The sequence below is a fragment of the Plasmodium sp. gorilla clade G2 genome (genome assembly GCF_900097015.1).
Source record: "Plasmodium sp. gorilla clade G2 genome assembly, chromosome: 5".
NCBI classification, from domain to species: domain Eukaryota; phylum Apicomplexa; class Aconoidasida; order Haemosporida; family Plasmodiidae; genus Plasmodium; species Plasmodium adleri (nom. inval.).
The window spans coordinates 867,469-892,500 of NC_041697.1; the positions used below are offsets into that span (position 1 = coordinate 867,469).

General features: G+C 16.5%; 7 protein-coding genes across 7 annotated transcripts in view; 4 read left to right on the forward strand and 3 right to left on the reverse strand.

Moving 5' to 3' along the window:
* Positions 1-519: 519 nt before the first annotated feature.
* On the forward strand, positions 520-4,024 carry PADL01_0522200 (conserved Plasmodium protein, unknown function; the record flags this gene model as incomplete). The annotated part of the gene is made up of 2 exons (XM_028685593.1): positions 520-3,697; positions 3,891-4,024. 2 exons carry the CDS (start codon positions 520-522, stop codon positions 4,022-4,024), a joined length of 3,312 nt encoding a protein of 1,103 aa, XP_028537076.1.
* Positions 4,025-4,517: 493 nt separating this feature from the next.
* On the reverse strand, positions 4,518-5,199 carry PADL01_0522300 (conserved Plasmodium protein, unknown function; the record flags this gene model as incomplete). Its single annotated transcript, XM_028685594.1, has 3 exons — positions 4,518-4,748; positions 4,865-4,904; positions 5,078-5,199. The coding sequence occupies 3 exons, from the start codon at positions 5,197-5,199 to the stop codon at positions 4,518-4,520; spliced, it is 393 nt and encodes a 130-aa protein (XP_028537077.1).
* A 2,459-nt stretch (positions 5,200-7,658) lies between these two features.
* On the forward strand, positions 7,659-9,957 carry PADL01_0522400 (DnaJ protein, putative; the record flags this gene model as incomplete). The annotated part of the gene is made up of 4 exons (XM_028685595.1): positions 7,659-7,667; positions 8,064-8,112; positions 8,218-9,727; positions 9,924-9,957. 4 exons carry the CDS (start codon positions 7,659-7,661, stop codon positions 9,955-9,957), a joined length of 1,602 nt encoding a protein of 533 aa, XP_028537078.1.
* Positions 9,958-10,723: 766 nt separating this feature from the next.
* PADL01_0522500 (outer arm dynein lc3, putative) lies at positions 10,724-11,854 on the reverse strand (the record flags this gene model as incomplete). The annotated part of the gene is made up of 6 exons (XM_028685596.1): positions 10,724-10,806; positions 10,949-11,023; positions 11,241-11,319; positions 11,460-11,494; positions 11,635-11,686; positions 11,837-11,854. 6 exons carry the CDS (start codon positions 11,852-11,854, stop codon positions 10,724-10,726), a joined length of 342 nt encoding a protein of 113 aa, XP_028537079.1.
* An 892-nt stretch (positions 11,855-12,746) lies between these two features.
* On the forward strand, positions 12,747-13,976 carry PADL01_0522600 (conserved Plasmodium protein, unknown function; the record flags this gene model as incomplete). The annotated part of the gene is made up of 5 exons (XM_028685597.1): positions 12,747-12,898; positions 13,143-13,271; positions 13,435-13,561; positions 13,658-13,696; positions 13,800-13,976. The coding sequence occupies 5 exons, from the start codon at positions 12,747-12,749 to the stop codon at positions 13,974-13,976; spliced, it is 624 nt and encodes a 207-aa protein (XP_028537080.1).
* Positions 13,977-14,812: 836 nt separating this feature from the next.
* Positions 14,813-19,311, reverse strand: PADL01_0522700 (conserved Plasmodium membrane protein, unknown function; the record flags this gene model as incomplete). Its single annotated transcript, XM_028685598.1, has 2 exons — positions 14,813-18,941; positions 19,088-19,311. The coding sequence occupies 2 exons, from the start codon at positions 19,309-19,311 to the stop codon at positions 14,813-14,815; spliced, it is 4,353 nt and encodes a 1,450-aa protein (XP_028537081.1).
* A 4,514-nt stretch (positions 19,312-23,825) lies between these two features.
* PADL01_0522800 (transporter, putative) overlaps positions 23,826-25,032 on the forward strand; it is a gene marked incomplete at both ends in the record, with an annotated part of 2,001 nt that continues 794 nt past the window's right edge. The window contains one exon of the mRNA XM_028685599.1: positions 23,826-25,032. This exon is cut by the window's right edge and continues 794 nt beyond it. Within this exon, the coding sequence (XP_028537082.1) occupies positions 23,826-25,032 (1,207 nt within the window).

Genomic DNA, 25,032 nt, shown 5'->3' on the forward strand with positions numbered 1-25,032 from the left:
ATGATTATTTATTTATTTATATTTATGTATATATTTTTATTACTCATACAGAAGGTAATATATGGCATAAATTAATAATATTATACATATATATTATATATAATAAAATAATAATGTATAATAATATACTTAATGCATATTTATTATTTAAAACTAAAACCGTTAGCTTTTTAAAAAGGTGAAATAAATAATTATGATGTTATTTCATTTTAATAATTAAGAATGATTATATATATATATATATATATATATATATATATATATATATATAACTATATGTTAAAATTTTAATAAATAAATATAATAATGACGAAATTTAAAGTTATGTGAAAAATGTAAATATATTTTGTGTATAATAATAAATATATTATATATATATATATAAAGCAATATAAAAAATTAGTATAAATATATTTATGTGTATATATTTATTTGATTCCATTTTTTTTTTTTTTTTATTCTTTTGAAATATGAAAGGAATGCATAAAATTTATATTCCATATTACAACAGGAAGAAATATGGAAGTCATAAAAAATGAAGTCTTAAGATATAAAAGAAATAACACATTTCCAATAATATTATATTTAAGAAAATGTATGAGTACAACAATTGTAGAGGGTAAGAAATATGGAATACAAGAAAATAAAATTAGTTCTATAAGGAACACAATGAATGATAATATAATTAAATCGAAAATAAAAAATGATTCATATTTCAAAGAGGATAATACTAATATTACTCTTAGTAATAATATTATTAAAAATAAAAATAAAATGGCACAATATAAATATGATAATATTAATTTTCTTTTAAAAAATGCTGAGTATAATGCATATAAAGATAAACAAGTATTAAATGATGTAATAGAAACTATTTTTGAAAATACAATGATAATAAATAATATGAATTTTGTTAATTTTAATATGATACTTACATTTGTTAATAAATATTCCTTAAAAATAAAAAAAAAAAAAATATTACATGATATTTTATTCTTATTACATAAATATATAGACATAAGAAATGATGTTATAAATAATAACAATTCATCATGGGTTAATATTATAAATGCCGTTGTAGGCATTTCTAAGAATAACAATTATTTGTTATATTTAATTCGTAATCTTTATAATAATAAGGAATATATGAATGGTAATACTAATATGTATAAGAATAATATTTTAAATATACATAAAAATGAAAATATAAATAGTACACATTCTTTTATTGATAAATTTTTACATAGAATAATGAGTACAAAAAATTATAATTATTCCATAAGAGAAATTTCTTTATTGTTTCATGCATTCTCAAAATTGAATATTAAAAACGAGCAAATGTTCTCTTATTTTTATGAATTAATGCTTGATAAAGATTTTAATAAATTAAATTGTTTAGATATACATCTATTTCTTCATTCTATTTATAAACTACAACTAAATTATTCTAATGAATTTGTTAAAAAATTAAAAGAACAAGTTTTAAAAAATTTAGACGACTTTTCAAGTGGGCAGTTAGTAAATATATTATTATCTTATTCTTATTTTTTTAAGAAGCAACCAGAAGGAAATAAAAGAATAAATAACATTGAGAAGGAGGAGGAGAAAAAAATGAACAATGACAATAACAAGAAAAACAAAAACAAAAACAAAAACAACATAAATGACAACAACAATAATAATAATAATAATAATTATATGATAGATAACAAATCAATTTTTTATTCTTTTAAAGAAAACACAATTTACTCAAATGATATATTATTACATAATATATTCAATAAATGTTTATTAAATTTGAATTCATTTCCTAATAGAGAGTTTTGTAACTTTCTTAATTTCATTATTCAAAATAAAATAAATATAAACGAGAAACAAAAGAATATTATTTTGAAAAATATTATAAGCTTGTTACAAAATAAACACAACATGTTAAAATTACAATTTATGATAGATTTAGACATATTTACTCTCATAAATTTCATTTTTAAATATAATAATGATAACGATTCTATAAATATATTAAACCATTTTTCTTATATCAATTTGGAAGATCATATTATTAATTTAATAAAAAAAAATAAATTTAAACAAGATCTTTTAATATATATATTACATTTTTATAAAAACAAAAATATAAAATTTTATGCCCAAGATAAGATACATACTAATCAATATGATATTTTATTTTTTCTTCAAAATATTACTATAAATAAATTAAATATAAAAATGAAAATTATCTTGTTAACATCTATGGAATGGCATAATAATTCAACAGAAAAAATTAAAGATATAGAACAATATAAAGTAAAACATATAAGTCAATATAACGATTATTATTATAAATTATTAAAATGTTTATATGATGATATATATAATATTTTATCAAAGAATCATTTGATGTGTGAAGAAACATCAATGGATAATAACAAGGAAGAATTAAATATATATGAGAAAAAAAAAAATGATAGTGTAACATTTACTTATCTTGATATGAAAGAAGTTTTAAAATTATTAAAAATAAAAAATGATAATAATGAGGAAAATTATAAAAACCATAAAATATGTATAAATACATATAATCATTATTCATTGAATTCATATGACAAGAAAAAATTTAATAAAAATGAACTTATTTATCAGAATGATATAAAGAAAGTAGAAAATAATCTTTTTCATATATTACAAGAATATATAATAGATAAGGAAATCATAGAATTATTTTATATCATCATAATGAATAAAAATGTATATCCTGACTTTATAAATAAATCTGAAATTATCATGAATAAATATTTTGAAACATTAAATAAGGATATTATACAAAATTGTCATAATTATAATAATAATATAAGAAATGAAAAAAAAATATCATATAATTTTATCCATACATTAAATATGTGTAATGAAAATATGTTTATAAAAAGGAATAATATATCGAACTTTTTAAATAATAAAAGTATATTATTAAAATGGTTAAATAATTTTATGACATATCATTTAGAGGATACAAAAGAGAACAACATGTCTTTATATTTTAATTTATATGTACATATGCTTTTATTTGATATAAATAATAATATAAATAATTTCTTGAATAATATATTTGATAAAATATGTAATTTTTTGAAAAATGATAATTTTCAATTTCAGAATAATTTAATAAATATTATTGATATATACTCTTCTATAATTAAATTGGATAATGGTCAATATGATATATATGTAAAGAATATTTATTATTATACATTTTTAAAAGTTTTTCAATATTATAAACAATTAAACATTAAATATATGTCACTTTTATTTTATTCAAATATAATACAATTATATGTACATATATATCAACCACAATATTATAATTATCAGTTGTCTTTATCTTTACGATTATTAAAAGAATTATTTCATGTATTTATAAATTCATTGGATAAATCTACATATAATACAATTTTAACAAATTTCAATGAAATTCAAAAATATAAAATATATAATAATTTGATGTGTAAATCATCTCTATTAACATTGAATGATATAATTTATATTTATAGGTCTATGACCATATTTCACTTTCTAAATATATATAAATATATGACTTTCAAAGAATTAAAAACTTTTTACAATTTTTATGATATCTTAAAATTTATTATTTTTAATGTGAACAATTTTGATATAAACGACTTTACCCAAACACATAAAGGTAGCTTTAATAAATAAAATTATAAATATATAAACGTAATAATAATATATATGTATATATGTATGTATATATATATATGTATGTATATGCTTTTGTTTGTTTATTTTCTTATCCATTAGATATATAAATGTTGTATATTTTTTTATATACAATTATAACTTTTGTCTTATTAATTCAATTTTTATTTTTGTAGGCGTTTCTTTTGCTCATAATTCAGTTTTATACTTCCTAAAATATTTTCTTAAGGATACAAAAAAATATAATATTATGTGTGAGAAGGTTGTTTTTCCACTGTTTATAATTGATATATTAATTGAAGCGACATGAAATTATTAAATGATATAATGTTCTATAGCTGTTGAAAATAAAAAAAAAATTAAAACACAACAATTACACAATGAAGTGTTATATTATTTAATTTTATGTTATTTTTTTTTTTTTGTATTTTATAGAAAAAAATATTATATATATGTTTTAGTTATATAATGAAAATATATTTGTTCAAATGAAAGTATAAAATTAAAGACTATTAAAAAAATGTATATACATATGTGTGTATAATATGTATATATTTATGTAGCTAAATTAAAATTACATTTTAACAAAAAAAAAAAAAATAAAAATAAAACAAATAAATATAAATAAATTTTTGTATATTCAAATGGATAATTAAAAAAAAAAAAAAATTTACATATTAAGCAAAATAAATAAACATGTTTATATATATATATATATATATAATATATATATATATATATATAGTGTGTGTGTATTTTTATTTTTATTTTGATTTATTCATTTATTTTCCATGTATGCATGTTTAACTTTCTTCGTATGCTTCATCATAAGCTTCGTCCCATGTCCATTTGATTAAAGGCTGTTCAATAAATTGATGATTAGGTGCAGGTTTATCTATTACATCATTTAAATAAAATGACATATATGGAATAACAGTTCCATCTCTCATTCTTGTATACATTTTACTTAGTTGACTATCCATAATTTTTAAAACCCTTCTAGCCATATCATCCTTTTCAGAAAATCTCAATTTCTATAAAATACAAAATAGAAAGAATTATATATTAATACATGAAAAAAATAAAATGAAAATAATATAAAAATGACATCATTTAATATTAATATTTTTAATATTGTCAAAGGCCATACTGTTACTCTTCCTAAGCAAAAATTTGTTTCTTCAATGTACCTAATATAAATATGAAATAAAAATAATAAAAAGTATACATTTTTAATTATAAATAAAAAGAATATTTAACCAATAAATTATAAATAATATGGATCCTCATTAATGTAAATAATATATATATATATATATATATATATATATATTTATTTATTTATTTATATTCATTTACATACCAGTCGTCATTTTTTTTAATCAAATCTTTATCACTTATATGTTTTCCTGTGTATCCACTAAAAGAACGTCTTATACTTCTCGCATAATTCAATTTAATATTTTTTATGTTTACAAATTTCATTCTAAACACATTGACGAATTAATATATTATAACAAAAAAATAAAATTAATAAAAAAAAATATTGTTATATATATTATAGAAATAATATAATTTTCATGTATTTCAATCATTCGTATATATTTTTTGTTATAAAATAGTTACATATATAAAAATATGTAAATTTATTAAAACATTTAATATTTTTAAAAAATAAAAAAATATATACAAAAAAAAAAAATAAATAAATAAATAAATGAACAAAATGTTAAATAAAAAATAAAGAAAATTCTAATGTATAAATTTTAAAATTAAAATAAAAAAAAATATATATATATATAATATATATATTATATACACATATTAAATATTACATTTTTATATTTGTATTTTACATCGTTTTGTATGCGTGTTTACATATATGTGGATAATAAACAAAAACAAATAATTATGTATATATATTATATATATATATTTAATTTATTTTATTACTATTAGTTATAATTAATTTTACTTAACATACTTTTAATATATCATTAAAAAAATATCATAAATAATAAAATAATATAAATAATTATATATATGAAAAAATATATTATTTCCCTTTAACCATATGATACGCTATATAATAATTCAAACGAATTTTTGTTCTTTCTGACTTTAGTGTATTTATATTTTATATTGTAAAAATATATATATATATTTATATATGCCTTTTTAATTATTCTATAATACTATATTTATAATTCGAATGAATTGAATATGTAAAAAAAAGAAAAGTAAATTAAGTCCTACAAATTTATATGCGCACATTATAATTTTAAATATACACCAAATAAAAAAATATTTTATATAATAATATGAGAGATATACCTTTTTCTTTATTATTATTTCTTTTTTAACATAAGAATATATAAAAAAAACAACATATATTTTATTACTCTTTTCTTTCTTTTCTACTTATTATAATATCCAAAATTTTAGAGATGAGCAAAATGAAATAATATATATGGAAAAATTACAATATGTAGAAAAATATAAGAATAGATATATCATTTTTTTATTATAGTTCTTATTTTTTTTTTCTTAAATGTATTCGCAAAATTTATGCTTACATATAATAAATAAAGAAAATATAAAGAAAATATACTATTCCTTAAATGTGTAAAGAAGAAAAAGAAAAAAAAAAAAAGCATTTATATAATCGCCCTTATATCGTAATCTTTTTAAAAAAATTCTTAATTTTAATATAACATCCTTTTTCAATAAATAAGTGGACTCAAATTCAATTATAACTTGTTCTATAAATTTTAAGAAGAAGGAAAAATAAACAAACAAATAATAATATTAATATATAAAAAAAAAAAAAAAAAGTAAAAGAAAAACAAAGTAAAGTAGACCATTTGCTATTTTCTATTTTGATTAAATTTAAAATGAACTTATATTTTTTATAGATAATATTCATTATACAATTCAAACTTTATTATATATATATAATATATATATATATAATTTTTTATATATTAAATATTTTTAATAGTAAATTTTTTTTTATTTTTTTATATTTCAAAAAAAAATATATATTATTTTATACGTTTAATTTTTTTTTTTTTTTTTTTTAAATAAATATATAAAATAACATATATATATTAATATTTTTACTTATTATATATATATATTATAGATATATTTTTTTTCACTGTAAATAAAACGGCTATTGAAATTGTTTTTTGTTATTTTTTTTTCCCCTTTTTTTTATATATATAATACATTATAAATATTTATTAAAAATTAATTACAGTTTTATATAATATATATATTATTATTTACATAAGAATTAAAATTTTTAACAATTTGTATATATATTAAAAAAAAGGAACATTGTATAATATAAATATTACATATAATATATAATTATATTAATTTGAATTACTTTTATTATTCTTACTTTTATTCATTTATTAATTTTATTTTATAATTTTTTTTTTTTTTTTTTTTTTTTTTTTTTTTTTGTTCTGTAATAAGCTGCTGTGTATAAAAAAATATATATATAAATATTATATTTATTTATATATATTTTTATAAATTATAAAAAAAAGGGAAAAAATATTTTTTATCTCATTTTTTTTTTTTTTTTTTAACAAAATTAATAAATATAATATATCTTTATGAAATTATTTCTCATATTAAATGAATAACTTCGGAAAAAGAAATGGTAAACATCATTAAAAAAAGAAAAAATGAAACATGGAAAATAAAAGTAAATAAATATTATATATATATATTATATATATATATATATATTATTTATGAAAATATATATACAAAGAAAAACGTATGTGTTCGTGTGTTTATATAAATTAAAACATAATTTACATAAAATTTTCCTTTTAATGAGAATTATAAAAATATGAGAAACTAATTTTTTTTTAATTTTTTCACACTTTATTGTAGATGCAAATAAGTTTTATAAATTTAAAGAAATGGATGAAGTAAGTTTATATAAATATATATGTAAAATGTTTTAAAATGTAATATATTCTGTAAAGTGTATACAGATAATATATATATATATTTTTGGTACATTTATTATATACACAAATGTTCAAATGTGTCATAAGAAAATGATCAGATAATAATATCTTTCTATTTTAATAAAAATGATTATAGAAATATTATTATACTTTATTGACAAATATAAAAAAAAAAAAAATATATTAATTATGTAGATCTGTATATATAATTATAAAGATAAAATTCATGAGTCTTTTATAAATTTACCCAACTATTGTTCAATTAAATATATATATATATATATATATCAAATTTATACCTATAACTGATAATATAATATATATATAAATTTTTTTTTTTTTTTTTTTTTTTAGCCTAAGAATGTAAGTAATAGTACTAATTTTGGCGGAGATGTGTCATACGGTATATAATATAAAAAAGAATTTAAGAAAAAGAAATTATGATTATTACGAATATATATATATATATATATATATATATATATATGTATGTATTTTTTTTTTTTAGATAATAATAAAATAGTTCCCAAATATAATAATAATTATGAAACCGAAAAAGAAGAAAAGAATTTAATCAGCAATATATTTTCAACAAGAAGACCAAAACATGCAGGAGCAGGTTTAGTGTCTGGTATAAAATCTGTTACTAAGGGAATAATAGTTGGGACGAGCTTTTTATTTATATCTCCATATTTATGTGCAAAGGCTGAAGGTATTAACGGTTTTTTTAAAGGTATGTTTTTTGGACTTTTAAGTGCTATAATAATTCCAGTAGTTTCATTAGGTGTAGCTAGCTATCAAATAGGTAGAGGAATAATTAATACACCTGAATCAATTACTCAAAGAGCTTTGGGAAAAATATGGGATGATGAAAAAAGAGAATGGTATGATTTTTATTATAATTTGGATGAGGAAGCAAATGAATTATTAAATATTACTGATGATAATAAGAATAATAAATATGATAGAAAAAAAGAAGGAAATAATGATGAATATTATAATAAGAATGGAAATATAAAAGTAAAAAATGATGAATTTTATAGAATATTAAAAGTTCCAACAGATGCTAGTCAAAATGAAATTAAAAGACAATATTACAAACTAGCTAAAGAATTTCATCCAGATAAATGTTCTGATTTAAAAGCAAAAGAACAATTTCAAAAAATTGGAGAAGCATATCAAGTTTTAGGAGATGTAGAAAGAAGAAGAAGATATGATAAAGAAGGAAAAAACGCTATAAACAATATGCAATTTATAGATTCCACATTCTTTTTTACTTTATTATTTGGTAGTGAAAAATTAGATCCATATATTGGAAAATTAAGAATGGTTATGTATGTAGAATATGAACAATTATATAAAGATGAAGATGTACAACGTCTTATTGTAAAAGAACAAAATAAAAGAGAAGTTAAATTAGCCTTACATTTAAGAGATATGGTAAATAATTATATATTTGGAGATCCAGATGATTATATAATTAAATTTTCTCAACAAATTAAAGAATTATGTCAAACGTCTTTTGGTCATATAATATTAGAAAATGTAGCATGGTCATATGAAAACTGTGCTAATCAATTTTTAGGTGAGAAATATAGTCTTTTTGGTATAAGTGGAAAATATTATAAAATGCAACAAAAAAAAAGGGTTATAGGAACTGGTTTTAAATTTGTTAAAACATTAATAAAAACTAGTTCATTAGCTAACCAAATTAGAAAAAAAGAAGATGATGATGATATATCTTATGAAAAAACTGCAAAAGTTAATAAAAAAATTGAAGATTCCTTACCTACTATTGTAGAAACTATGCTAAATATTTGTTTAATCGATATAGATCAAACCATAAAGGGGGTTTGTAAAAAGGTTTTTACTGATATGGGAGTCGATGAAAATATGAGAAAAACAAGAGCTGAGACTCTTATAATTCTAGCTAAAATTATGAAAAAAATAATTCACGATTTTAAAAAAAATACAGAAATTACGGATACCAAGAAATTATTTGAAGACGCCTGTATGAGGTACAATATTACAAAAATAAAAAAAAAAAATTTATAAAATTATTCAACATATAAATGAATAAATATATATATATATATATATATATATATATATTTATCTATTTGTAAGTATGGATGTTATGTATTATTTTTATCACTTAAAAATTAATAGGAATATAATTTCATTTCTTTTTAATTTTTTTTTTTTTTTTTTTAGGGCTTGCCAAAAACAAGATGACGATTATATATGAATTTCATATTATATTCATATATATAATTTTTAGTAATTTTCCATTTTTTTGTGTCCTTAATATATATATATATATTATGTTGAGGTTTTAAAACGAATATGTACACATAATATAGGAAAGTACCAAAGAGATTTTTAATAGTCATTCAAAAATGTTTAAAATAATTTTTTTTTTTTGAAGTGTTTGAATTAAAAAAAAAATATATTTATATTGCTTATAACATACACATATAAAAATATATAATATATATTTTTCAGTATATGTGTTTTTTTTTTTTTTTTTTTCTTTTGAAACCAAAAATTGTAAAATTTATGAAAATATTATATTTTTTTAATTTTATGTACATCTATAATGTGTATACATATATATATATTTATGTGAATACATACGAATTAGATAATAAAAAAGAAAAATTAGTCTTACGATGGAGGATAAAAATATAGTTGCAATGTATATATATATATATATATTATTTGTTTATTTATTAATTATTGTTATTTTTTATCTATTTATTTATTATTATCTCTTTTTTTTTTTTTTTTTCTCATTTGTAGAATAAATATATTAATATTATAAACTTATATTTAACATTTTTTTTATTATTTTGAATTTATATATAAAATTATATGTTAACATTTTAATTAGGTTTCTTTTAAATAAAATGTTGATATGATGAAACATATATATAATATATATATAATATATATGTTCTACAATAATATCCGTTTTTAATTTCTCCATTTATGGAATATTATTTTTTTTGTTATTATATTTCCAGTGTATAAATATTAACATAACATATCATATTACAGTCTTTCATATTATTAGGCCAACATATTTGAAAACATCCTGGAAAATACAAAATGAGTATTAAGAAAGAAAATTAATAATGGTATATAATATATATGTATATGTATATATATATATATATTTTATTATGAAGAAATGTGGAATATAAAAATAAGATATGTTCAATTAAAAAATATATAACTGTCAGCCTTGTCCCAATAAGTAGAATAATGTATGGACGTTTCTTTATTTGTATTTTTCAAAATATAACAATTTACTTAAAAAAAAAATAATAATATGATATATAAATTATTAAAAAGAAATATATATATATATATATATATATATATATATATATATGAGGGATGATAAAGATATTATAAGACACAAATATATACTTAATGTCATCATTTTTTAAGAATTAATTATAATAGAAAATTTTTATATCTATAACTAAAAGATTAATAGAAAATTTTAAAATAATTATTTAATACTGATATATTTGAATGGAAGCATTTTTGAGTACAGATAACTCATACACATTTCACATATATTATTAGACCACTGATTAATCTAGAATTAAAATATAATGTATATAAAAATATATACACCATAAAAGTTTATAGGATTTATAATCCTTCTATATTTTGTAAAATTAGATATATATTTATATTTATTTATATTTTTATTTATTATTATTTTTTTTTATTTACTTCATTATTGGAGTAACTTTTATTTCTTAATATTTCTTTATTATTTTTTGTTAATTAAAAACATTAAAAGTAAAAATGTAAATATTTATATTATTTCACTTTATATTTTATATTTCTTTTTTTTTTTTTTTTACCATTTTCAATTAATTCTGCATATTGTTTTTTTTAATATTACCATCTATTATTGAATAAATCCTTTCTGTAAATTCATGTTCATTCCATATTAACTGAAAATAAAAGAAAAAAGCAGATATGTAAAAATTAAAATATATAATATAAAAGCTAAAACATGTAACATGTATTTTATAATTAATTCAAATATATATTATAATATATAACACACTTATATATATATACACATTATATATAAGAATAACATGTTCACCATCCTTCATTTTGATAATTGATATATTATAAGTTTAGGAGAAAAAAAAAAAAAAAAGCATAAAATAAAATAAAATAAAATGAAGTCTACAAAATATCATTACATAATTATAAATGAAGTTCACATATCCTTATTTAATATTAAAAAGAGAAAGTTACTTTTTCTTTTAATTATAAAAAATTGTTTTTTCATATTTATTTTCTTAGTATAATTATATTATAATTGTAGAAATTTTTTGTAAGACATTTAATAGTAATAATACTTTATCAAGCCTTTTTCATATATAAATATAATATATATATATTATATATACATATATTTGTGTATATATATATAATATAATATATATATATATATATATATATATATTTTTTTTTTTTTTTTTTTTTTTTTTTTTTTTTTTCAATTTTAAATTAGTAAATATTAAATGTATACACATAAATAATTATATCTTGTATATTTGTATATATATATATATGTTTATTATTTAAAAAGTATTTTAATAATGCATTATGAAAAATAAATAAATTTATAATATATATATTATACGTATGAAACTATTAATAAATACTTTCCTTTTTGGTTTTATGAATTAAATGTTTCTCTAAAGTTTTTTTTTTTTTTTTTTTTTTTCCTCTCTTTTTGTAATTGTATAATAATTTCCGTTAAATAATAATCATAATATTATACATATATATATATATATATATATATATATATATATATTTAATTATTTATTTATATATATTTTTTTTTTGTTTTATCTTATTCTCCTGCCCCTTTTTTTGTCATATAATATATCATAAATCTTTATATATATATATATATATATATAAGTATATATATTTCTTTCCTTTTTTTTTTTCTTTTTAATTATGTATAAAATAGTTAAGTGAAATACAATGACAGCAAAATCACCATGTTTGGATATATTACCTTTTATATTTCGGGAAGAACAAATAAGTAATAGAATACAAACATTTCCAACGGAAACTATGAAAAAAGCATATCTAGAATTAAAAGGATACTTTGAACAATATAAAATATATGCTGAGTAATATATAAGAAAAGATTTAAAATAAATTATTGTAAATAAAACAAACCTTATTGAAAGTGTACACATAAATGTGTATATATAAATGTGTACATATAAATGTGTACATATAAATGTGTTCATATATATATATTTATAGTATATGAAAAAAACGAAATATATTTAATTTATTTCTTATTAATAACAATTTTTATAACAATAAGTTATCATATAAGCATATCATTTATGTTAATTTTATTTATAGAAAATTAATTAATTTTAGCGGTTCTATGAACGATGAAAATCAAAGGAAAGAAAAATTGATCATTAAATTAAGATGCGAATACTATGCTGTGATATTCTCACAAGCATCTAAACTTTTACATGAATATATGTAATATTAAAAATAATAATAATAATAATATATATATATATATATATATATATAATATCTTCTGTGATAAAGCGCAAAAGGAAAAATTAGACTTTTAGTATATATTATTAATTACACATATGTTTATATTAATATATTTTATTCTCACTTATTATATTTGCAGAAATTTTAGAAACAGACTTATTTTAGAATTAGCTATAAATGTTAACGGACTTATTAATTCCATACACCCTAATATAATACAACGATTAAATGAAGACGAACAGAAGGAGTTACAGAAATATTGTGAAGTATGAATGAAAATACTTTGTAATATATATATATATATATATAATATGTATATTCTTATTTATTTATTTATTATTTTTTTTTTTTCCCAAATTTAGAATATAAGGAGTGAAAGAACCCGGTCAAAATTGCAAAATGTTAGAACAAAAAATTTTTACCTTTTTAAAAAACTTCATATATATATATGTATATATATATTTATTTATTTACTTATTTTTTAATATTTTACCCTTTTAATAGAAATTCACTGTCTGTTTTTTAAACGATTTAATTATAGAAGATTTAAATTATGAAGGAGTACAGAAAGAGATGAAACCAAGGAATGTTTTTTATTCAGCAGGTTTGAAGGTAAGTGTGTTTGAAGACAAAGCTTTAGACTTGCAAAAATGTGAATGGGCCAAAATTTTAAGAGATTAAGCTATGTTGATATATAGAATTTATAAGAAAAATTATAATATCATTATGAAATAGTTATAAAAATATTTAGATATCATATTTTTTTGAATAATAAAATAATTGCTAAAACAATATTTTATTACTTATTTCATTCTTTTCCTTCTTTTTTTTTTTTTTTTTTTTTTGGTATTTCATTTTTCATCATTTGAATATATATATATATATATATATATACATGTATATATATGTTATATGTCTATCTTATTAATTATAAAAAATAAAAATAAATAAATAATTAATTAAAAATTGTATATAGAAATAAATATTAGTAATATATACATATATTTATATATATACATATATATTTTTTTTTAAGTGTGCATATAAAGTATGAACATAATAATGTCACATACATATATTTAATATATTAATTTTTTTATATTTTTTCTGTTAATAAAAATTTTCACACTGTATATAACTCTTTAAAAATTATTAAAATAGAAAAAAAAAAAAAAAAAAAAAAAAGACAAAAATTTTTTGGTATTGATGACAAAAAAAAATATATACATATATGTATATATATATATATTGTAATAAACAAAACAAAGCATGAACAAAAAAATTTATATATATATAAATAAATAAATAAATGCGATTCAGATGTTGTTCATACATGTAATCACATAAATTATTAATAAAAAAAAGTAAAAATAACTAAACATAAAGAATACACATAAAAAAATAATATACATGGGAAATAATATGAGTTATTCTTTAACAACCAATTCTTTACATATATATATATATATATATTTATATTTATATATGTATGTATCATATTTATGAATTAATATAATTCATTGTTTATGATAATAATTATAAATAATATTCTTACAAAGTTTATTATCATATAAAGGTAAATGAACTATTTTATAATATTTACTTAATAATATATGCTTAAAAATATAATAAGATTTATAATTATAAAAATATTTATAACTATTCGGATTATTATTTTTAATTAATGTGTACTGTTTTGTGAAATGACTAACTCCATCAATTTCAAATATAGTATTTGTATTTTCATCATAAATATCAACTATGAATTTTAAATCCTTTTTATTAATTATAAATTCATTTTTTAAATTTACTTCATTATACCCTTTATTATGTTTCTTATCTATAATATTTTTTATATATTCATATAATTTCATATGCGATTTTGAACTTTCTATATTTCTAAACATCAACATGATATGCTCCTCAATGGTTTTTATTGCATTATTAATATTTTCATTGAATATGTTTTGAAAACATAAATTATTTTTGTGTTTTAAGAAAAGCAAAATATTTTTATCCATTTTATGTTCATTCAAACTGATATTCCCCTTTTGTAATAAAATGAAAATATCGAAATTTTCTTTCTCTATATTATTTTTATTATTAATATTATTTATATATACTTTTAGATGTTCTTTATATTTGCTCTCATCTGATATTTTCTGCATAAATACATTTACGTTTTCACAATTATCATTTTGATTTATTTTAATATCTGTCTTCTTATTTTCACTATCATCGTTACATTCATTTATATTTTTTCTTTTCATTATATTTTCATTTACAAATGAGCTTAAATTATATTTATTTAATGTATTAGGACAGGATATATTATTATTACCTGACTCGGTCAGGTTCGATAGGAAATTTTCAAAATAAAAAAACTCATTTTTGGCTAGCTCCTCAATTCTTAAAAATTTTTTTGTCAATGATCTATTATAGATAAATTTTAAATGGCTATAATGTTTTAGGAATAAATATACTGTATAAAATTTCATGAAGACATCCTGATTATAATTTTTTAAAATTAAGTTATGTATGTTGTTTATATTTGTACTATATAAATTATAAAAATAATTTGTTATAATGTTAATAGCAATATATATATAATATTGTGTATAATTAAAATATATTTTTTCAATTTGTTTATCAATTATATTTTCCTTTAAGTTGTAATTATATTTTATATTCATATTATGTAATATATTTGTGACTATTATAGACATGCTGTATATACATGTTAATATATCATAATGATGATTATAAACAATATTATCTATTTGTCCATTTAAATTGCACATAAAATAATTTATAAAAAGTTTTAAAATTAATCGTAATTGATTTAATGTAATATTGTTATACAATGTTATAGGTAATAATACTTTCTTTAACAAACGGAATATATTATTTTTGGATTTGAAATTATTAACTTGGTTTTTATATATAATATACAAATAATTATAATTTGTTAAGGTCAACAAGGGTATATATCCAATATTTGTATGTGAAGCTGTCCAATTATGAATTGATAATATCCTTTCGTTTATTTTATCAATGTATTTAAAAAAAGAATCATCAAAATGAGAAACTGCTTTCGAATTACATTTATGTATTTGAAAAAAAATTCGATATAATTTATAAAAATATAACGAAGAATTGATAATAATGGATTCATTAATTATATTACTTTTATTTAATGAATAATTAATATTACTTAAACAAACTAAATGATCATAATAGTTTTTATGTAAATTTATATCTACATTTTTATTTATATTCATTAGCTTCTGATCAGAAACTAATAAAGACTTAATTTGTTTTTCTAATATGGGAATGATAATATTTACTATATCTACTTTTGTTTGTTCCTTTATATAGTAATTATTCATATGACATATATTGTATAAATATATGGATAGATACTGTAAATTTAAATTTGAAATATATTTAGAATAATTAATATTTCTCCATACGCTTTCATTTTCGTTTTTTAATTTTATTATTAAATTATTGATGATCATATGTGTTAACTTTTTTAATATATTCTTAATTATGTTCATCTTAGGGTTATTTAATATATGAGGAATTAAAGGAGGAGTAGTAGATTTATTAATAAAAAAAGCATTATTTGTTATATTCATTTTTTCATTAGATAACATATTTACTTCATCTGGCTGTTTAAGATTATTATGAAGATACATTTCATTATTTGTTTCTAAAGGGTTATATAATTTATCATTGTTATAATTCTTATGTAATTCATCAATTGTGTATTCTCCAGAATTATCTTCATTTAATTTAATATGTAAATAATTGTTATTCTTTAAATATAAATTTTCATTTTCCAAATGATTATTTCTATTTATATTATCGTCTATATATGTAGAAACATCTTGATGGTCTAGAAAAAAATCATTTTTAATAATTTCATCATAATGATTATTATTATTACTATTACTATTATTATTATTATTATTATTATTATTCATATTTGTGGTCTCTTGTTTGGTATCATGAAAATCAAATGAATAATCTGTAAACAATGCGTTCTTATCTTTTTTTTTGTCATTGCTTAATAGAATAAAGTTTTGTAATATCTGTATACTTTTAAGAATTATAGAATAATGATGATAATTATATTTTTCTATATGAAAAATAGTTAGAAGTAATGTATTTTTTAAAAAGTTATCATAATCAAATAAGAAGTATTCATCTTTTTTAATTTTTATTTTATAATTTATATTTTGTGGATAATATTGACTTAATTTTTTAATTGGGTAATATATACTCATGGATTGTATCAAATTACATATATCCTTTTCATTTAATTTGTTATAAATATATTTTCTATTTTTATAAATTATATGATATAATAGATCGATGTATATATTATTAATTTTCAGTTTTGACATACTCCATAAGAAAACAAAAAATTCCTGAAAGATTTTTGTATTTTCACTTTTATGTAACTGGTTGTATTCATTCTTACAATATGGATTATCTTTAATATTATCATTATTATTATGATTAATATTATGGTCAATATTATCATCAGCACTATCATGAATATTATTTTTCAAATCATTTGTATTTTTTGTTGAGCTATTTTTTTTTTCCCTTATTTTGTAGTCGTCATATATAGATAAATTCCCTTCATAAAAATAATCCAGACAATACTTAGAATTATAATTCATGTTAAAGGATTTTATCACATGTATAGACATATACCTGCTAAGTAGAAGAAACATAAGGTTTAATATATCTTTTTGTAAATATATTTTGTTTACTTCATCGAATAAATAATATTTATAGACATAATTATAATAGTTTATAGTAAAATCGATTGAATAAAAATTAAAAAGCAATGAATAAGCATATACAATATTTGAAATAGATTGTGAAGAAAGATGTATATACATATTATTAATATGTTTTATATATAATAAATAAGTACTGATATTATAATATTTTATATTGATAAGAGAAAAGAGCAAATTCGATAAATGTCTACATGTTAATTTTTTAATAAAATGATTTTTATTTATTTTATCTAATACATATTGTAATATATCATTTTTATAATTTAAAGCAAAACTATTAATAACTGAATAATTGTCAACATTTATATTTTTCTTGTTACTTTTTTTAATATCATCATAAGTGTATTCTAAAATATTTTCATTAATATTATTATTTAAATGTCTATCATCATTTTTTTTATTTTTTTCTCTTCTATGTATATTTTCATATATTCGATAATAATCACAAATTTCATGAACATTTGAAATATTAATTAATTGTTCACTGGTTATATTGCAAATATGGTAATTTATAAAAAGATTATGATTTATAATATTATATTTATATTTTTTAATTAATTTATAAATTTTATAAATACAAACGACATAATTTATTGGAACTAATATATCTTTATTATAAAAAATATATTTATACACTTCATTAATATTATGCATATTATTAAGTTTTTTAGTAATAATTACATTTAAATCATGAAAGTTTATATTTTTTTCAACCTTGTTTTTATCATTATTATTTCTGCATTGTAGTAGGTATAATTCATTTTTATTTTTTGAGAATTTCTTTTTTGGCCAGCTGTTGGTTTTGAGTAATCCATTTAAAGCAAATCTGTACACATATATAAAAAAAAAAAAAAATAAAGTAATCATACATACATACATATACATATATATATATATATATATATATATATATATATATATCAGTGTACATAATATTTTTTCTATGTTTATATATTTTTTATATATACTAACTTGGCATTATTGTCCGAATTTTTTAGTTGGATAAATTTTCCATTTATCTCACTTTTTTTTTTTTTTTTACTTTTTGAATAGACGAAATAATCATCTTTTATAGCATTCTCTTTATTTATTGAACAGAAATTTATCTTAATTATTTTTTCATTTTTCAAATTTTTGTTTTGTTTTGTTTTGAGGTTTATAATTTTGTATGAATTGTATAACGTCCTGGATATCATTTTGACTTTTCATATTATACAAAATGGTAAGGAAGAGGAAAATAATCTTTTTTTTTTTTTTTTTTTTTTTTTTTTTTTTACGTTAATTTAATTCTTCTATTTTCTTTCATTTTGTTACATAATAAGTGATGTTAAATGTGTGAGTCGATGTAGAAATATATCATTTATTCATAGGATGAGAGTAAATAAATAGATATATATATATAATTATAATTACAAAACAGGAAAGGATATATACAATATAATATTTGTCACGTAAAAATTATATTTATAAATTAAATGTCATAATATAATTAAAGATATACATATATATATATATATATATATATATATATATATATATATTTTTATTTTTCTACGATTCTTTTTATGTAATCAATATATATATATATATATATATTAATTTGTATGTAAATATTTTTGTTATAAAAATATGGATTCTAACTATTATAATTTTATAGGTGACATTACAATGAAGCGAGAAAAAAAAAATATATATATTATATATATATATTAAATTAATATATATTTTTTTTAATGTTATACTTTTTGAATATTCCTATTATCCAATAAAAAAAATTAATAAACTCTACAACAATATGAACAATTATTATTCTCTTAAAATATAATATATAGTTATTTAAATATAAGATTAAAAATAAATAAATAAATAACAAGAGATGGTGATTTTTTTTTTTTTTTTTTTTTTTTTTTTTATAGAATATTCTCATATTTATAATAATGTTATCTATTATATAATAATTAAATATACAAAAAAGTATATATTATTATATATTTTTTTATGTAAGTGTTGTCTTTAAATGATATAAAAAGATTACAAAGAAAATAAGAAAATTTAAATTATATTTTATAATATATTTGAAAAGTGAGGAATTTGAACTGATTGAATTTTTTTATTTTTGATAATAAAATAAGGAATATGATTTGATAAATGAAAGAGAAAGTTTTCTATATTATCTCACATAAATAATTATATATATATATATATATATTTTATTAGTCCGAATATATATTATATTATGTGTATATATGTTATTTTGTTAACATTTTTTTTTATTACAGTTTAAAATACTATATTTTAATAAAATGTTGCTAATTTTTTATAACACTATTTTTTATTAATAAATCAAATTTGCATACAGTGAAAATATATATATATATATATATATATATATATATATATATATATATATATATATATATATATATACATTTGTATGTATTTATAACTGTGTGTATTGTTATATTTCGAATTGTTTATATTTTCAACTTTTTTTTTATTACATTTAAAAAATGAAAACATATATATTTATATATAGTATGTATGCAATAACGGAGTATATAATATATATTTGCAGTTTAATATTTTTAATTATGTATGATAAATAAGTAAAAAATAAAAATATTATATTGTAATATATAATACATTTGTATTATATATTATTTATACATTATTTTGTTCACATGTGATATTGCATTTCTTGCATATACTAAAAAATATTATATATTTATTATATACTTTTTTCATGTGAATTTTTTTTTTAATAATGATTCATATACTTTCATTTATGCTTTAACATATTATAATATATATATATATATATATATATATATATATATATATATTATTTATCATTAATTTAATATGTTTTATGCCTATATAAGGAAGAATAATTTCCAGAAAAAAAAATGTTTAACAATATTATATAAATATATATATATATATATATATATATATATATTAAATAATCGCAAAAATATTATATTTATATATATTTTATTTTTTATCTTTTTCTTGTCCAACAGTCATTTGAATATATTTAATGTGCATTCATTATATTTTACATATTTTTTGGACAACATCTTAAATGTATCTATTAAAAATAAATAGAAAAAAAAAAAATATAATAAAAATAAACAATTATTATATATACTCATATATATAATATATGTACATATTATATTTAATTTTTTTATTATTTTTTATATTATTGTTCCATATACGCAAAAAAAAAAAAAAAAAAAAAGAAGAGAAGAGAAAAAAAAATATGTTATTTAATGTTAATAACTATATGGCAATTATATATTATCATTTTAGATATATATATATATATATTTATTTATTTATAATAAAAGAACTAATATTGTTATATTCTTATTAATATAAAATAAACTATATTTATTATATATTAAAATTAATAATAGGAATGTTATAATAATATTATTATTATAAATTATAAGAATTCATTATATATTATAATTAAAAATATGAAAAGTTTATTTTGCATTTCATCATTTTCTTTTATATAGAGATTTTGTTTATATGGAAATATAATACCTTAAAATAAATATTTTTAGTATAAATGAATTTAAAAAAAAAAAAAAAATAAAGAAAATAATGAAAAAAAAAAGAAAGGTCAAAAGAAAAAAAAAATAAGAAAAGGAAAAAAAACAAAATAAGAATAAAAGAAATAGAAAAATAAAAAAAGAAAAAAAACAATATAAGAATAAAAGAAATAGAAAATAAAAGAAAAAAAAAAACAAAAAGAACAAAACTTTTTTGGGTATTAAAAATATATTAATATATAATTATGTATATTCCATTATATATATATATATATACTTTAATTTAAGCTTATAATTTATTTACTTATATTAAATTAATTTTTTTAATAAAAGAAATATATAACAATATATATATAATACATGATGCATAATATATATAATTTATTATATATTCCTTTATTGAATATGGATTAATATATTATTTTTTATATTTTTTTATTGTAATGTATTATATATATATATTATATATATAAACATTTTTAATCTTTAAATATATTTTATATTCAGACTTTATATGTTTATATTAAAATATTATTTATTTATTATATCGTATTTATTATATATAATTATATGCATAATAAAAATAATAATAATATAATATAATAGGTATATAAATTTCAAAAAAATCTACTATTATATATATATTAATAATAATAAAAATGACCAATAGATTGAATGTATTAAAAATAAATAAGAATATATAAGAGTAGAACAAAAAATATAAATCCTTTATTTTATTCTTTTTTTACTGGTATATATATATAATATAATTTTATTATATATTTATTCATTTTTTTAATTTTTTATGTAGAATTTTTGAACCATTTTATATATCTTATGAAACTTTTTGTATTGTATTTTGCATAATAATTGAATTCGTTTTCCTCTTTAAATATGTATATTTATATACTATTTTTTTTTTTTTTTTTAATGATAAATAAACAATATATATTTTTAATTTGTTTTTTGAAATAAACTTAAAAATGAAGTTTATTTTATAGTAGTAATTATATATATATATATATATATATATATATATATATATATAATATTTTGAATCTTATTTTATTCCTTTTTTTTTTTTTTTTTTTTGAAATTTAAGTTTTAATTTTTTTATTTTCATAGTGTATAGTTTTTAAAAATTTATATTTTAATTTTATTTTATCCTTTTGGTTTACAATATTAGGCTTTATAATATATATATATATATATATATATATATATTTATATATATGTAAGAATTAGAAATTTATATTATATATATTTGAATAAGACTGTATATATAGAATGTATAATATATAATATATTAATTATATATGTATATGCCATTTTATATACTTTTATATATGACGTCTATATATATATATATATATATATATATATATATATATATGTATGTATATAGTAGAATAAGAATTTAAAAAAAATATTTTTGTTGTTTCTTTAATTATTTTTTATGTATGTGTACAGTACTTTTGTTTAGTGCTAATGATTAATAAAACCCGATAAAATATTATGTATATATAGTATTTTTAATATTTTAAAATGATAAAATATATATATATATTTTATATCTATTATGTGTAATTATTTATTACAACATCCAAATATATTGAAATTTTATTATGTTATGAAAATGGTCTATCCAGAGCGTGTATATATTTAATATATATATATATATATATATATTCATAATGTATTGAGAACATTTATATATGTATATAGAGATAGGGGGAAAGGCGTAATATATAGTATTAACATATGTAAATAATAAATATAATAATGATATATTATGTGTTTAAACAATGTAGTTGTAGGCGGACATCATAAGGAGTTGAATTAAAAAAATATATCATTTGGCTTCTTCATGTTTTCTTATTGATTTTTTTTTTTTTTTTTTAACCCTATCTTTATACCTTATCTAATTTTTTCATTTTCCAGATTTAAACATACATAAAAATGTATAAATAAATGCATGCATATATATATATATAAAATATACCTTACGAAAAAAGTGTCACCACGAATATTTTTTTTTATATATTATTTAATTTTTTAATTTTTTAATTTTTAATTATTTTAATTATTTTAATTTTTTTAATTTTTTTTTTTTGTATATATATTACAATACAATTATAATATTACAAATGGAGAAGGATTTTAATGGGAGAAGTGCTAAGAGCCAAATGAAATTGGCTAACGGGATTGTAGAAAATATAGAATCAAAATTAAAGAACCAGTTGGATAACAATAACTTGATTAATAAAAATAATAACCATGAAGATGTGATGTGTTCTAATGTAAAATTATCAGTACATGATGATGAGTATGATATGAAGAATATTAAAAAGGATGTATGTAATTTGAGCAAGATAAGTGAAGAAAGATTGAGTAATAATATGTTGTTGAAAGGTAATGGTCAAGTTATAAAAAATCCAGAAATAGACACCAAAACAGCTAGACAACAATATAAGAAAAGATTAAATTCTACACAATCAACTATGAATATTGAAGGAAATATTGGTAATGAAAAGGATAACATTGTTGAATATGACGATGATGAATTAATACGAGATATGAATTATGAAATGTCTATACTAAAATATAAAAGAAATATTAATAACAATAGTAATAGTAATAATAATAATAATAATAATAATAATGTGGATAATAGAAGAGGAAATATAAATGAAGAATGTTATGATGAATCGTATTGTATATCAAACAATTTAGATGAACTAACTACAAATGGAAATAATTTAAGTTTCTATAATAAATTAAGAATGTGTTTTAATTATTTTGGTCCTGGTTGGATTGTAGCTATTGCATATTTAGACCCCGGAAATTTGTGTAGTAATTTAAATGTTGGTTTAATAAGATCACCCGATACTACTTTAGAAAAAGATTATTCTGGTTATTATTTATTATGGATTATGGTATATGGACATATGCTAGGTTTTATATTTCAAGTGTTATCTATGAGACTTGGACATGTGACTGGACTTGATTTAGCTTCTTTGTGTTCAAAAGAATTTGATAGAACAACGTCTACTATTATTTATGTATTAGTTCAGATAGCTATTTGGGGTGCACATATTCAAGCAATAATAGGTACTTTTATAGCTTTGAATTTAATTTTTGGCATATCAGTGAAAGTAGCTATATTTTACACTTTATTTGAGGCTATAGTATATAGTTTTTTAGAAAACAAAAGTTTAGGTTTATTAGAGAATGTGTTAAGTTTTTTGGTTGGTATATTAGCTGTTTCTTTTATTGTTAATGTTTTCATGACACCAATAAATTTTAAAGAGTTAGCTGTTAGTATACTTTTTCCTCGTATACCAAAAGGTAAAG